General features: G+C 53.8%; 1 protein-coding gene across 6 annotated transcripts; it reads right to left on the bottom strand.

Moving 5' to 3' along the window:
* Positions 1-299: 299 nt before the first annotated feature.
* TRAF3IP3 (TRAF3 interacting protein 3) lies at positions 300-14,902 on the bottom strand. 6 transcript variants are annotated; one of them, XM_086765379.1, is made up of 16 exons: positions 14,668-14,902; positions 11,932-12,282; positions 10,627-10,741; positions 10,061-10,118; positions 9,829-9,853; positions 9,375-9,404; positions 9,062-9,157; positions 5,291-5,362; positions 4,884-5,024; positions 4,072-4,209; positions 3,734-3,869; positions 2,933-2,995; positions 2,788-2,847; positions 1,984-2,267; positions 747-1,019; positions 300-566 (listed from the first exon to the last, which is right to left on the bottom strand). In XM_086765379.1, exons 2-16 carry the CDS (start codon positions 12,226-12,228, stop codon positions 483-485), a joined length of 1,872 nt encoding a protein of 623 aa, XP_086621505.1. In that variant the 5' UTR covers positions 12,229-12,282; positions 14,668-14,902; the 3' UTR covers positions 300-482. The 6 variants fall into 6 exon arrangements, with proteins under 6 accessions (XP_086621505.1, XP_086621507.1, XP_086621508.1 ...); XM_086765381.1 differs by having other exon boundaries at positions 917-1,019; XM_086765382.1 differs by having other exon boundaries at positions 747-860; positions 14,668-14,901.
* Between the last annotated feature and the right edge of the window lie 223 nt (positions 14,903-15,125).

The raw sequence follows: 15,125 nt of genomic DNA, 5'->3' as shown, positions 1-15,125 counted from the left end.
GTGCTAAAAGGCCTCTCAGAGCTGTGTTCCTTTGTCAGGTACCAGTAGAGATGGTCCAAGGTTAAACAGCTCCTACTTAGGGAGGCAGTAGGTAAAGGAAGGTAATTCTGTAGTCCTCTCTGCCACAGGGCATGACAACCAGGGAGGCTGGATCCCAAGGGCACGAGATGCCCTGACCCTACTGCCCCGTCCCTGCTGCCCGGGGCGAGCCTTGGCAGTGGCGGTTGGAGTGGCTTTGTCCCTCGGTGCCGCAGGAACCGGGCAGCACAAACTTCTGCTGACGCAGAATAACCAAAGCAGCCAAGGGAAGGGGCGATGTCCCCGCGTTTATTGGAGCCGCGGGAGTTTGGAGTGAGACCAGCTCAGGATGGGAACCAAACAGGCAAGTACATGGCGGCAGAAGGTGCACTGCGCGAAGGTGTGTGGCTGCTGGTGAAGCAGAAGTCAGTGCCTGCAGTGAGATCGCTCACTGAGAAGGTCCTTCATGGTCTGTAGCTGGCGAGGAAGGTGGCTATGGCCATCGCTATCACCGCCACCAGGAGAGGGATCCAGTGACCGCGCTGTCTCTGCAAGGAGAAGCAAGCGTTACTAGGAAATCGGCGGGGAGGAGAAACTTCTCACCTCATCCCTAGCAAACATGTCATTCATCTTTCCGCACTGCACAAATAAATGGGGGGGATTTTTCCCAGACCGATCCGCAGCCCCGGTCCGAAAGCAGTGGAGTCGGGGTGAGGAACGCCTCCCACCTTCGCCTGCTTGCTCTGGACGTGGTTGAGCTCATCCCGGCACTGGCGCAGCCTGCTCAGGCAGGAGCGGTACTCCTCGCTCAGGGCCTCCAGCTCCGAGCGCAGCTCCGTGCACTGCAAGCAGAGCAAGGGCCCGTTAGCGGGAGGGGTCCCCTCGCTTTCGTACACACCGAGAGCGGCAGGGCTGCCGCAGCGGCTGCAGTGCTTCGTGCCCGCATGGGCACTGCGGTGATGGGGGATTTTCACCTCTGCGACCTGTGTGTCCGCAGGTACCTAGGGGACAGAGCAGAGCTCGGTGTTACTGGGGGTGTGGTGGCCGAGGCAGTGCCCTGTCTGTTACCGTCCCGGGAGCTGCTTGGCTTCGCTGCCGTTCTCACATCACGTGAGAGAAAGAAGCGGTGGTTAGTTTTATGATCATACAAGAAGACACAAAGTGCAAACTCATGGAAGGCTTTTCCTCTCATTCCGAAATTCAGTCTGCATTTCACTGGCTGCAGGAGCAGCTGCAGAGTCCTTTAAACCCCGCTCCACACGGAACAGGCACCTTGGTTCCGCTGCGCAGCCCCAAAGCCCAGGGAGCGTCTTTGGTCCGAACGGCCACGCGATGCGAGGCCGCGCTGCGGGAGGGGGCTGCCCGTGCCGAGGGGTGGGAGGGCTGGGCCGCCCAGCTGTTCCCGCTTGCCGTGATTGTGCTTCACCAAACCCTTCCCCAGGTGACGCTGGGTGATGCCTGCTGCGGGTGCCCTCGGCAGCCTGGGTCAGTAGGACAAGCTCTCCTCCTGCGTGGCTCTGAGCTCTGCTATGGTAAGTTACAAATCCTTTTTTGCAAACCCTTGCTATCTGAGTGGTGTGGTAAGAATTGTGGGGCGGTTTGTTGGTAGAGGGCACAGTTTGATGGGAGAGTGTGCAAGAGGCTGGAAAGCTTTGAATTTTTTTGCAGCCCAGTTGTAAGGGCATTGCTTTTGTTAGCAGACCCTTCCTGTTCCTTGCAAGCCTTTTCTTTTCCTCCTCTCCTTCGTGCTCAGGGTTTCAGCTCCTAGAGCGTGGCTCTGGCTTTTCCCTGTGAGACTGTCAAGGCTCTGCTGCCTGTGAGAGCAGAACCGGGTTTGTACGGAGAGGGCTCTGCTGCAGCCCCGGGTGCCGGGCTGCTGGTGCCCTGCCCTTGCCTGTGGATGTGGCATCGGGGGTTTGGGTGAGGCTGGTGTCAGGAGAAAAGTTCAGCAGAGGGAATCCTTACAGGAGATACCAAGCTTGGGTCACTTCCAGGAGCTCTGGTGCGTTGCGGTGTGCCGCTGCTGGGGCGCTTGCACCGGCAGCTCCCTCCCCGGCAGCGCGCTCCGTCCCAGCTGCCGTTCGGTGACTTCCTCACCTCCTTCTCCTTTGCTGTAAGCCGGGATGTCCTTTTCTGCATCTCATCCTTCAGACTTTCTTCTCCCTCCTCCTCCTCGGGGCGCTCTGACAGAGCGTTTTGTTTTTCCTTGGCAGGAGTGAGAGGTGGGGTCTGCGTGGTGAGAACCTGGTCTAGAAAACAGTCAGGCTTCTGATGAGAAACAGGTCCAGACTTTGTTTGCTTGTTTGCTCAGCACAGTTTAAAGATAATATTTGCCCGCTATGCACACAGCAGCGGACACAGGAGCTGAGCTAGTTATCTCAGAACTGCCTCTGCTGTAGCTACGAGGTAATTATCTTTAGAGGAATAAGTAGTTGCCAGAAATGGAGCGGAGGGAAAGTTAAAATGCCTTTTATTCTTTTTTTTCTTTTTTTTCCAAGTACAACTGTAACTGCAATTATAAACTGGAATCTATTTTCTTTGGAAAAAAATGGCATAGCCACTGAAGTAGAATTTGTAATGAAATTCATTTATTTTTTAACGTGTTTGCCATCATAAATACACTTATGTTTAACGTTAACTAGCAAAATATAGTAACTCACTTTGTGCAGCTTTAAAATAAACCTTTATTCTAAACAAGTGCAGGCTTCTCCTAGAGTCAGGGCTAACGGTCCTGCGCCCAGAGGAGCGGGAGTTACAAAGTTTGCTGACCTTTCCTTTGCGCCGTCCCCTCCTGGCTCTTCCGCTCGTTGGCCTGGTTCCGTATCGCGTCTGTGAGGGTGGAAAGCCGCTGTCACGGTCATCGTCCGCAGCGCTAACGCAGGGCTCCCGCTTGGCGAGTCTCCGTGTTACTTACGGTGCAAATGGCTGATTGTCGCCTCCAGCATTGCCTTCTGGTTTTGTTCCTTTCGCAATTTATCTGAAATAATGATGATAAGACAGTCAAGGCTGGTGCCAATCTCTGTAGCTTTATGCAGGCATGGCAGCGTTCCCTTTCTCCGCGTGTGAAGTGGAGTGGATGTTGTTGGCTACGCTGAGCTTTTCCGAAGGGATGGGATTTTTAGCTGCTAATTGCCCTTTTGGTTTTGGCAGCTTTTTCTGGTGTGCCTTATAGTATGTTAATTTATGGTTTATTTTGAAGCTGCTCCTGTGAGACCTGTTGAGAAAATAGAACTGCTACCCATTTACTCTTCCTTAATTGAGTTCTAAAACAGCCGTGTGAGGTACGTGTGAGATTCCTCGCCTCTGTCAGAGCTGGTACTTTAAGGCACCCCTAGCCGGGATTCGAACGCTGGCAGTTCCCACCACCACACAGCAGCTCGCCGCCTTGCTGCGTTTGATGGGTCTGCAAGGATGCAGAAGTCCTCATCAAAGCTGAGGACTCATCTTTTGGGTTTTTTTCAGGTCTCCCATTCCATCCTTTCTTATAGAAAAGTCACTTGACTTCTCTGAAGCCGTTTAATCTCATTGGAAACGAATTGAGGAGCCCTTTGGAAACCAGAGGCTTTCTCGGCGAGCTGAGATGTGCAGCACATTCAGAGACAATCTTTTGCACGCGTGTGTGTTTGGCTTTAAGGACCAGGAATTCAAGAGTGTTTTCCTTACGTCCCCGGTTCGTTTGGAGGCCGGATCCCCGCCACCCCGCTGCAGGCCGTACCTTCCATGGCGCTGATGTGCTCAGCCTTCTGGTCGTTGTCGTCCCGCAGGGCGCTGGCTCGCCGGTGGAGCGCGGCGTGCTCGCTCCGCAGGCTGCGCAGGGCCTGGCCCAGCTCCTCGTTCCGCGCGTCCGCGCGCTGGGGGCGAGAAGAGCCCCAGCATCAGCCCAGCCCCGGCACCGAACGGCAGTCCCAAGCCGAGAACCGAGTCGTGCATGTGATCACTGTGCTCCATCAAAAGGGATTTATTACACAGTGGTCTCAAGCTGGGGGTTTCCCTGCTTGCGACTCGGGAAACGTGAACTCCCGCGGATGCCGTTTCTGCAGGGAACTAACGTACCTGCAGTTCGCTTTGCAAAACGTGGAAGCTGCTCTCGAGCTCGCTGTGCGCCGTGGTCACCTTGGTCAGTTCGGCTTTGAGCGTGGCGTAGTGCTCCTTCCAGAAGGCGAGGTCCTCCCTCGTCGCTGCCAGGCTTCTCTAGGGAAGAGAGCGGGGACCCCCGGGTGGGCTTTGACCCCCCGCCTGGCAGGGCCACGCCAGCCTGCCCCAAACACCCGCAGTCACCCGCGTCCTCCTGCGCCAGGGCCGCGATAACCCGTGCGGGTCTGATGCCATCTGATGGACGGCGTGAACACGGGCGGAGGCTCGCTGTGGAACCCGAGCAACTCCACTGCCGGCAGGAGTTAGAAAGCTGGGAATCTTTGGGATGCAATTTATTTATTGTTCTGAAAATCCCGGTTAGCAATTTGGTTTGGCCCACAGGATAACTCTTGGGGAAAATCCATTTCCATATAAACGAGCAACTCCAGGAAAAAAGTGTCTCTGGAGACCTGGTGCTCTGGGTGTCTGTGTGGGGCTCGCTTCTCCATGTGTGCAGAGCAGGGAATGGGGAGAAGGGATTACACTTAAAACTGCCAAAGAGCGGTGTATTTTCCCACTTGTGTGCCGTTTTGAATAACCTGATGTGCGGCTCACGAAATGAGCACAGGTTGCCACTAAGCTGCTTTGGACTCTGCTCAGCAGCTAAAAAATGGTATTTCAGCATGGTTGTTACTAACGGTAAGCTGGCCGTCGCCTTTCCCTGAACTGTGGGGACTCTGTCACAGCTGGACTAGCTTAAAGCAAAGCCAGGTGTAGAACATGGGGCTTACCTGAGAGTTTTGCAGCTGCTGCTCTGTTTGGAGTTTATCCTCCAGCATCTTCTGAAGAGCCTCCTTTGCCTTCTGCTCGTAGGTCTGCTTCTGGTCCTCCATCTCTATCAGGATCTTCTTCACGCACTCCTTTGAGTAACTCTTTAAAGGAAGAATTGCAGTGCTTGAAGGGTCCCATCTGACAGACCCCTAACCTTGCTAAGCCTGAGCCTTAGCAAATCCAGAGCGTGTAAATGCTGCTGCTAATTTGCTGTGAAGCATTGCTTCAGCAAAGAGGAAAAATCGTTTTCAGATCCATATCTAATCAGATTGCTCTAGAAACTGAGACCAAACCTAATTATATGGTTTGGTATTTCGTTTTCGTGCTTTTCTTCACCGTGTTTGTTTCTCAGTGAATCAGACGTTACCTGGGTGCAGGCTTGCAGCTGATTTTCAAGTGCCCTCAGTTTACACTTCAGTTTATCTTCGTTCAGATGGCCCTGGGGAAAAAACAATCGAAGCGATGTGTGGAATCATGGACTATACACAGCATGTCCCCAGTGGTTTGTTAGCGTGTGTTTTGATTCATTTTCTCCCTTTTCTTTGTGTAGAATATTGTGGTTAAATTTGGTCAAAGGCTTTTCAGCGCTCAGAGTTCAAGCAAGCCCTTTACAACCTCCGAGTAAATGGGATGTGGGGGAAGGAAGGCTTTTACACGTTGAAAACCTCTCCTGAGGCGGTTCCCCTGGTTAGTGAGCAGGGTGCATGCAGTGAGATGAGAAGTTAGGAGCAAGGGGCTGCCGCGCTGCTCTGTCCTCACGTGCGGCCGCGCTCCCTGGCTGATGGGCGCTCCCCGGACGCTCCTTGCCTAAAGCTCCGGCTGGTGCCAAGGTCTTGTCTTGCTGGTTCCCTTAGGAAATAGGTTGCGACATCGAGCAGTTGGGCAGGGGGACAGAGAGCAAGAGCGGTGATTCATTTTCCCTGTTACAATCTCCTCTCCGTGTTAGTCAGGCTGCTTAGGTTTTGTGAAACCAGACTGCGTGCAAATTCAGATAAAATTTCTAGCAGAGTTCACGTAGGCTGTTTTTCCACCACTGACACTGAGAACGCCGGTGATCTCTCTGTGTACTGCTGTTTGAAGCCAAGCTCTGAAAAAGCAGCTCCTTGAAGCTACAGGAATAGCTGTTCGAGCCAGGCAAAACCAGGTTCTCTGGTGACTTAGCACTCTTTAAGTTCTCACAGCAGTAAGTTTACAGTGCCAAAGACTAAATCTTCTCAGTTCAGCTGGTGGTACAAAGTACTAAAGGCTCTGTCCTGTTAGAAAGGGGGTGGAATTTTGAAAACCATTTTCTTATGTGAAATACTACGCCTGGTTTTCTTCTGCAGTTTATTTTATCCTGCTGTCTGCAAAGGGTCACGTTGGAGGGCGGTGGTGTTACGGCCGATGTGCACAGATATAAATGACCGTGCAAAGTTCAAGGCAACAGAGAACCGGGCCCTTCCTACACCTGAGAGCAGAAATGTGCTGGCAAACTCCTTTCGTGGAGGCGCAGCTTATAAATTGGGAAAAGAACATAAAGGTGTCCCTCAGTGGAATAAGCTGTCTCTGGGGCTGTTACCAGAGCAGCGTGGCGGTGAGGAGTGAGTGTGTGCAGGTACGTGGGAGGGTGTAAGAAACGATGCTTCTGACCAGAAAAGTGATGTGAGCAAATGTTGGTCAAGACCTTGTCCTGAAGATTATCTACATGAAAGGGGCTGCTTTAAAAAAAAAAAAAAACAAAACCAAAAGAAAACCTCCCCAAAACCAACAACAACCCCCCCCCCCAAAAAAAACCCAACACCCAACGCAACCTCCCAAACAAACAAAACCCCCACCCACAACTAAACAAACCCCCCCCCCAGCCGCCATCACCAGGTGGTGGTGGGCTTCCCTCTCTTCTGCAGTGTCTCTGGTGACCCTGAATCACGGCATCCCTGTGCTGTGCGTTGCTGGAGAGCCCAGACACCTACTGACAGCCAGGCAGGGAAGGATTATGGCTAACGTGTTCAAAGTACGCCTGCTCCTCCAAATACCGGATCTGAATCCCCTGGAGCCCTCCTCTTCAGAGTCTGGTGAGGTTACCTGACCGGGCAGCTCCGCAAGCTTTTTCAAGCTTTCCTGCGTTTCTCTACTGCTGTCACTTAAGTGCTCTCTTAAAACTGGTTTTGGCTGACAGCTGTAGTGTCTTGGTGGTTCTGTGAGCGGTGAATTCTCTGATAATCCTTCCCTTAGTCATTTAAAATAGCTGGTTTAAAGCAATATAATAAATGCTGTTTCTGGAAGGCTTCCAGTTTGCCCCAACGCGACGCTTGTGCTAGCACAGTGGGTCCATGTAGTGGTGATAATGCACTGGACACGGCAAAGATCTCAAACTCTGCAGAGCTGGAGCTGCAAGGTACTTCTGAAAGTCAGGCTCAGCTCCAGAGGTCAGGAAGGGAAGAAAATATAGTGAAGTAGCAACTTTCTTCTTTAAGAAGAGAACAGCTTAAAACTCATTACTCTTAATAATCGTAACTGAGACTTAGCTTCCTTCACCGGGCAGTGTTTTTGAATCAACTAGGCCAGTTTCACAGCAGATGGGGGGTTTAAGGTACGGACCTGTGGTAGGAAGGTCTCTAACTTAGAAGTAAAGTCGTGGGAGGGGGAAGGAACCATGTGCTTTCTCCCTGCAGTTTAACTACTCCATCAAACCAGAAGCACCCGTGAAAACAAGCAGCACCTCAAAAACGGCTCCGTGGCCATTTCAAGAGTCGCTGCCAATTCACTCAAGCGTATGCAATCACATGTCGTTGAAACACCAAATATTGGCAAGGATTAAAACACCTCTGCAACAAGCATTTGGCCTCTCACCTGGGCCTGGAAATGGGCAAGCAGCCATCGGTTTCCGCGGCACAGCGTTACGGTGTCGGACCCATCGGTGCCTCCCTCCACCAGCCCGTCCCGGAGAAGCCCCTTGCGCCCAGCCCGCCTCCCTCCGCAGCTCCCGGGGGTCCCACCAAGCGGGCAGCACCCGCCCGCTCTGCCCGGTGGCCCCGGTGCCAGCGGCGAGGTGAATTCCAGCCTGACGGAAGGCTGAGCGCGAGAGGCAGCAGCCAAGTCTCTCTCCTGAAGCAGAGATGGCGAGAAGCGAAGTGCACCCACCTGTTTCTCGGCGGAGGTTTCATGGCTGCTTCCTGCTGAGTCTGCCGGGGTGTTTTTTCCTGCTCATTTTATTTGAAGAAGCAAGCGAAGACGGAAGCTTCTAACCGCAGAATATCTAACACAAGCTTTTCGTACCCTCTCACCCAATCACTCACTTCTCCTCCCCAACAGAACTTTCAAACCCCTTTTTGATGGCATGAAGACTGTAAATTAATATTTGATTTAATAATCCTATATAAGCCACTTCATGTATTGCAAAAAATGCATCACCTTAATTTTACCTCCTAATGGCAAAAAAATGGGCCCTGGTTCCGTGCTGCCCGGAGGATTTGTTTGAGCGTGCATGGGGTGGGGATTTTTAGCTGTTGTGTTTGCAGATTAAAAGACAGCCTGTCCTTTCCCCCATCCAGCACGGAGTTTGCCAGCACTTGGATGCACCAGTTCAGTGTGTCTAAACGTTTTTATTTTTTGGGGAAAAAAAAAAGGTTCAAAATATTTGAAACTTGTTTTGACTAGGAAAGAAAATTGGGTGGATGATGGTTGATTGGGTTCGTTCCAATTTTCCTCTCCACTTACACACTTCTGTTTGCTTTTTATTTAAGAAAAAGTGGGAAAGGCAAGTATCAAAAAGGAAAACTCAAAACCTTACAGATGAAGAGTTCTATACTTCCTGTTGATCTGAAAGCAAAGTATGCCTTGTAACAAATTTTTGGGGGACGAAAGGGAAAAACTTCAAGCAGAGCACCTTGCTAACTCCTGAGCCTGTGTTCAGCCCGCCCTGAAAAGCAAAGCCACAGCAGGGAGAGAGGCAGGGCAAGCAGCTGCTTGCAGGTGGATGCTTCTGCACAACGTCTGGTCTGCTAAGCGATGGGGCTGCGTTTCAAACATCATTGCGCCTGCGAAGCCCGGTGCTTAGCTCCGCGAAAGGAAGGGATGCTCTGGTTTCTGCCCAGACGCGCGGCCCCGCCGAGGAAAAACCTCCCCCCAGCCCGAATCGCCTCGAGCAGCCCTCGGGTACCTGCCAGGATTTTTCCGACGCTTGCAGCAGCGTGGAGAAAAGCTCCTGCAAAATCACCATCTTCTGCTTGAGCAGCAGCTCGCGGTGCAGGGCTTCCTGCGAGGAAGGGGAGAGGCGGTCAGGGGGGACCCCCGGCTCCCCGCTCCGGCACAGGATCGGGGAATTTCAGACAGGTCTTTGGGATTGGCGGCTTGTCCGTAGGCTCTTGGCCACGTTAAAATTGGGCGTGTAATGCCTCTTTATTAAATAATAATTACAATTGAGGAGAGGTGTTGTGCTGCCTGGCCGGTGGGTGCACGCACCCCGTACCTACCTTCAGGTAGTTGGACAGCTGCAGCATTTCCTGAAAGGGAAAGGGCAAACGTTTGAAAACTGATGGATTGTTTCTGTTTGCAACCATTCCGTGAACTGGCTACAAAACCCAAATATTTTGAAATAAAACTGAAGTTAACAGCCCGGTTCGGGCGGAGGAGGAGAGCCTGCTGGGCTTTGTTTGTTTGTTTTTTCCAAGGAAGTGCAAATATTTCTGCAGAAATTTACAGCACTGGGGTTACGGCACCGTTGCCGTGTAGTGTCAGATCAGGGCCGTTCCCGAAGGAGAACGGTAGATGCCCATGGGACAGAAGTCTCTTTTGCTCCTATTGCAGCAGCATCATGATTTTTTGAAATGCTAGAAATTTAGCACCAGTCAGTGTCCCAGTTAGAAATTTTAGAACTGATTTCATTTGCAGGAGTTCAGGGCTAGTTATCAGCTGTGCTTCGCGTACCTTGTTTAAAACTGCTATTCCAGAGCTGAAATAAAAAAGAAAACGTGTTACTGAGGCGAGGGAAATGCAGGTCTGCAGCCAGCGGTGGCCCTGGGCGCCGCTGCCCCGGCCCCGGCGTGATGGGGGTACTCATACGGCGAGGGCGTGTGCCGGGGTGGGCTTTGGCGTCGGGGCCACCGCCCTGCGGGTGTCCGCGTTCGCAGCCCGGGGAGGGAGGGCAGGACCGGCTTACTCTGTCTGCTGGCTCGAGTCTTTCACTCCTGCGCTCGGGTTGGTGAGGGTCTGGGTTCCTGCGAAGGCAAAGCGAAAGGATGTGACCAATCCCCCGTCCCGGGGGCCGTGGGGTTCGTCTGCTGGGGTGTCCATCTCGGAGGTGGCTGAGGTCGCTTCTAGGATAGAGAGCTGCTGTTTAACCAGCATCCAGTAAAACACCTCAGCAGGGACAAAAGCCAAAGAAGAGTCCTGCTCAGACGGACAGAGTGGTAGGAGCAAGCCTGCAGACTGGAGCCCCCAGACCCCTGGATAATCTGGGGCGCTCACAGGGAAACCACACGGCAGAGCATCTGCTGGCTGTTAAGCTGTGGGCAGGGCTGGTTTATCCCTCCACAGGAAAAGTGTTCTTAACGCCTGTAGTCTGCAGGGAAAACTCAGACTGGGGTGGTAGAACTCAGTGCAGGTGTGGGGCTGCTGGCGGGGGAGCTGCTCGCATCCCAGACCACTCGATGGAGACTTAGAGGTGGGAGAGAAACCGCTGCTGATGTGCTGGGAAACCCGAGCAGCCCTGCATCCCTCACCTACCTTGGGTGCTCACGGAGGTGCCTCGCCGGGGGACAGCTTCTGCCGAAACGCTGAGGGGGACGCTGAGGCTGGGCAGGGAGCATGCAGGGGGGAACGTGGCACAGCTCTGCGGGCGCTGGAACGAGAGGGCAGCTTGAGTCGGCATCTCTCCAGAACGGGCTTGTGAGGAGTGGAGGGGAAGGGGCTGTGGCTGGGCCAGGCTTTGTCCCTGTATTTGCTGTGTGAGGAGCATCAAGGAGATGCCAAGAAACCATAGCAAATCCATGGGGATCTGCTGCTTTGGCTGCTCCAGAGCTCTCTGGGGAAGTGGGGGAAAACCTACTGGCTTCTGCGGGGTGACACTGGAACAGGGCAAGGAACCCCAAAGTGTCCTGAGATATTTTTGGAAAAGATGAGGACTTTTGCCGGGTCCTGGCTTGGGTCTCTGCTACTGTTTGGCTGCCTCGGAGCAGAGGTACCTGTTCTACACTGGGGCTGGGGGCGTGGGGTGCCCCCCTCATCACCCCTCTGTCCCCCAAAGCCTCCCCACCTTGCTACCTCTGCAAAAGCAGGCAGGGAAGGCGCCGTGTGCGGGCTGTGCATGTCAGCGCTTGTTGCAGATTCCTGCTGTCTAGCAGGTGATGGAAGGCAGGGGAGCAAACGGCAGCGGGAGGCAGGTGGTCGCTCTGCTCGCTCTCGGGGACCCTGAGCGCGTGCCTGCGTCAGGCGCCTCGCACGGGCTTGTGGAGCCCCTGGGACGAGCGCGCGGCGTACCAGGGGATCTGTTCCTTTTGCATGGGATCTGAGTTCAGAAGGAAAGCTGTTTGGCTCTGATTGGGGTGTTTCGCATCGCATCTTCCTATGGAGGTTACCCAGAGCTCTGGGTTACGGTTAGCTCTGCGGCACAGGGTAGGTAGCGAGAACCAGGGAGTCTCCGAATTCCTGCGCCCTGCCCGCTAACAGCGAAGGGGATGGAGGGCAGCCAGGTGTTTCGGGCTCGGTTTTCAAGGGTAAAAATAATTTGTGTAAGTGCAAAACTGTAACCTGGCAGCTAGGATGTGGGGTTGCACTTGGAGGAGTGGCAGAAGATCTGTATCTGGTTCAAGGTCAGCAAAGTTCAGGGTTTGGGAAACAGGAGAGGGGCACACCGGGAGGGAGGTGACAGCGATTGTCCAGGCCTGACTCCGCAGTTCGTAAGGAAATGCAGATTTATCGGTGCGTGCTCGCTTTTTGGCTGTGCTTTGATTTGGATCCCGATGCTGCAATCGGTGGACAGGCCGCGGGCGCTGGCAGAGCACCGAGCTGCGCCTCGGGGGCTGGCGTTACCTGGGCTGGGACAGGTGGTCTCAGCTCCTCTGGCGAGCAGGGGGCCAGGGGGACGCGTGCTTCGGGCTCCCGTCCCGGCGGTGCCCTCCCAGCATCGCTCGCCAGGTTTCTCCTCCTCAGGAACTCCCTTTGCCGCGGGCTCTGCGGCGGCTCCTCCGCTCCCCTCCTGGGGCGGCAGCAGGTCGTCACGTTGTTTCGCCGCCGCAGGTTCTCCCGCATCTCGTGCCGCCGCTCGCACTTCTCATCGTAGCTCTCGCGCCGGCGCCGCGGCCAGGCCTTCGTGGGCTGGCTGATCATGTCGGGCAGCTCTGCGGGTCTGTGACCGCCCCGTCCGCTCTGGGGTCCTCTGTCCTGATGGAACCAAGGGAAAAGACACAATTTGAGTGAAAACTTAATTGTTTCTAACATTAAATAAATGGGAGGTATCGGACGCCGGTTCTGGAGTCCTCGTGCAATGGATGCAAGTGGTGTTCCTGGCGAAATCCGCTGGCCGTGAACTCGTGTGGTGGCTGCGCAGGGGACACGGCACTGTTCTTGCTCTTCTGTGGGGGGGTGCTGACCCCAGGGATGCTGAGAACAGAATTTCAAACAATTAACGCAACTGCGTGAAGTTGGCCTTACTACCAAGTAACGATGCTCCCACTGCTTCCTCTGGGAGAACTCCTTTCCCAATGAAATAAAATCCCTCTGTTATTCAAACTGATTCCTTCATGTTACAGCTCTTTAACCAACCTGAAGAAATCAGTGAAAACACAGAAAGAGCAACAGCTGCTATTTCTGCAGTAAACTTTTTAAAGTGTGCGTTTCTTTTGCCAGTTTATTTTTTTGACAGGTCCAGGTGTCAGGATGCTGTGGTGTGAGTTACTCTTCAGCAGTTGCACTGTATTTCTTAGCAGTAGTTGCCTTTTCTGTGTGCACAGAGAGGTTTAGAGCGGCGAAAACCTTGCCGCGTTGTCAGGGTTTGGTTTGTTGGGGTTTTTTTTTTTCCCCCAACGGAGCATCTGGCAAAGTCCCCCAGGTCTGAGCGCAGCCGCTCTGAAGGACACAGCTGCCAGGGCTGCTCTCCCTCACCTCCCGGCTGCTCGCTCGGATGCTGTAACGCTTGGCCCTTGGCTCGGATGCTGTAACGCTTGGCCCTTGGCTCGTTCACCTTCGCGCGTCCCCCCACGGCCAGTCCGGCCGCGGCCCTGCGTCCGCGTGCTGCCAAGCTGTGACTTGGTTCCCTCATTGCAAACACGAGCGTAGCCTTGGGTCGTTACGCTTTGGAGTTAATTAATTGTTAAGCTGTGGTACCAGTTTGCTTTAGGCACGAAATCTGCCTGCACCTCTGTTTGGGGATTTTGTGGCTCAAACACGGCCTGGCCGACAGAGAAGCTCCTCCGTTTCGCTCTACTGCGCCGTCTCGGGGCGCGCGCAGGGGGTAGGTCATATCGGGTGCGTTACACCTTCACCTCTGCATCAGCCAGAGAGAAAGCCGAGCAGTAACTGCCCACCGCTGCTCCTCTTCCTTCCTCCCCTCCCGCGAAAGCTCTGTCCCTCTCTCCTGTCCCCTCGCCCCAGCGGCAATGAGGACGCTTGTCGTCCCAGTGAAGGATGCTCGGAGGATGCCCGGCCCGGGGGGCTCAGCCTGGGAGCTGCTGTTTGGTGTGGGGTTTTCTCGTATTTAGTAAATCATGTTAATGGAGGAAGGAGCGGAAAATAATTTTCGTCTCTGAAAATTCAGGTTAAATGTTCTTCAGTGTCAAACAAAACCACCAAGACTTCATTGGTCTCATTCTATCTCAAGCAATTAGGAAGTTGTTGAGTCTAATGGGAAAAAAACGGGAACAAGTAAATCCCATTTCATACATACGCTTCCCTGCTTTTTAGTCTGCATTAAAATCTGCTCTGTAAACCTCTTCATCGCCCTTCTGCTAGCTGTGGTGCCATCAAAGCTCACCCCAAGTGCTGCCTTTTCGCTGTGGGGCGGCCGCTGGAAGGAGAGCGGCGCCTGCGAACCCGCAGCCAGGATGCTGCTCCCGGCACCGAGCCCACGCGGGACGTGGCCTTCGAGACCCCTGAAGTGGGGCACTTGCTTATGTGCTTTTATTAATTTTTATTTGAATGTTCTCTTCCTTGAATAGCTTCCGAAGCATTTCTGGTTTTAGCTTAAATTTACCAATGGATCCCAGCAGTGTTTCCTCCTGGGATGCCCTTACAGCCGGAGGGGGCTGGGGCTATAAAAGGCTGAGCGGGTTATTCCCGGCAGCTTTTGCGGCTGTACCGTAACAACCCCACCGTGCTCGCCCAGGGCCTTTCCTCTCAGGGCACATGCGCTGTCCTTAGCCCAGCCGGCAAGGTCTGGCCAACAGCTTCACGCGGAGAAATGCAAGTTGGGCGTAGGCCAGCGCCCCACAACGTGTGCTCCCTGGAGCCGGGTACAAACTCCACGGCTTGCGACAGAGCGTGTGATTTCAGCCATGCTGCTCCGAACTCTTCAGGACACTTTAAAAGCATTTTTCAACTAATCTGTCTTAATTTTAGAAATGGCCCCATAGCGTGTTGTATCTGGACCTCAGATGTCCTGCTCGGTCCTTGCTCATCCAGCTCTTCCCGTCGGGAATAGCTCAGCCCTTTTCCCACCTGCACGGACTCTGTCACCCGGCATCCCAACAGCAGTGATTAATGTCCTGGGTTAACCAAAAATGCGCTCTAAAGCAAGGTAAAGCTGAAAGAAACACACGGTCCATTACTCACCCCACGCTGAGCAAGCTGTCGAGGCCTTCTTGACAAGCTAATATGCTATTTCCTCCTTCTGTTACCCCAAATTACCCTCCCTCGTTAGCAAACGTGTCATTTATCTTTGCTTTCCAAGCTGTTACGCTTCTTGCTTCAAGGGAAACCAGAAAACAAAAAAGTGCTGCTTGCTGGTTCACGTTACAGCCTCCCGGTGTCAATCACGTAGGCTGAGAACGGGGTGAAAAAAGAAGAAAAAAGGTGCACGCTGCTGGCCGTAGCGCGGCAGCCTCTGCTCCCCTCCATCCCTCGCTGGCCCCGGCGCTGCGGGCGCTTACCTGGCCCCCGGGGGTCCCGTCCTACCCCTCGACCGCCGCGGAGGAGCGGGGTGAGCAGAGGGTTATCGGGCGCCAACACGCTCCAACTGCCATCCTCATGCCGACCGCCTCATTCTGCGGCTCTCGCTCTTTTTCTCGCGC

The sequence above is a fragment of the Chlamydotis macqueenii genome, chromosome 23 (genome assembly GCF_036417535.1).
Source record: "Chlamydotis macqueenii isolate bChlMac1 chromosome 23, bChlMac1.mat, whole genome shotgun sequence".
In the NCBI taxonomy this organism is placed as follows: Eukaryota; Metazoa; Chordata; class Aves; order Otidiformes; family Otididae; genus Chlamydotis; species Chlamydotis macqueenii.
The sequence above is the reverse complement of the archived record's forward strand: the minus strand, read 5'-3'. Positions and strand labels throughout refer to the sequence as shown.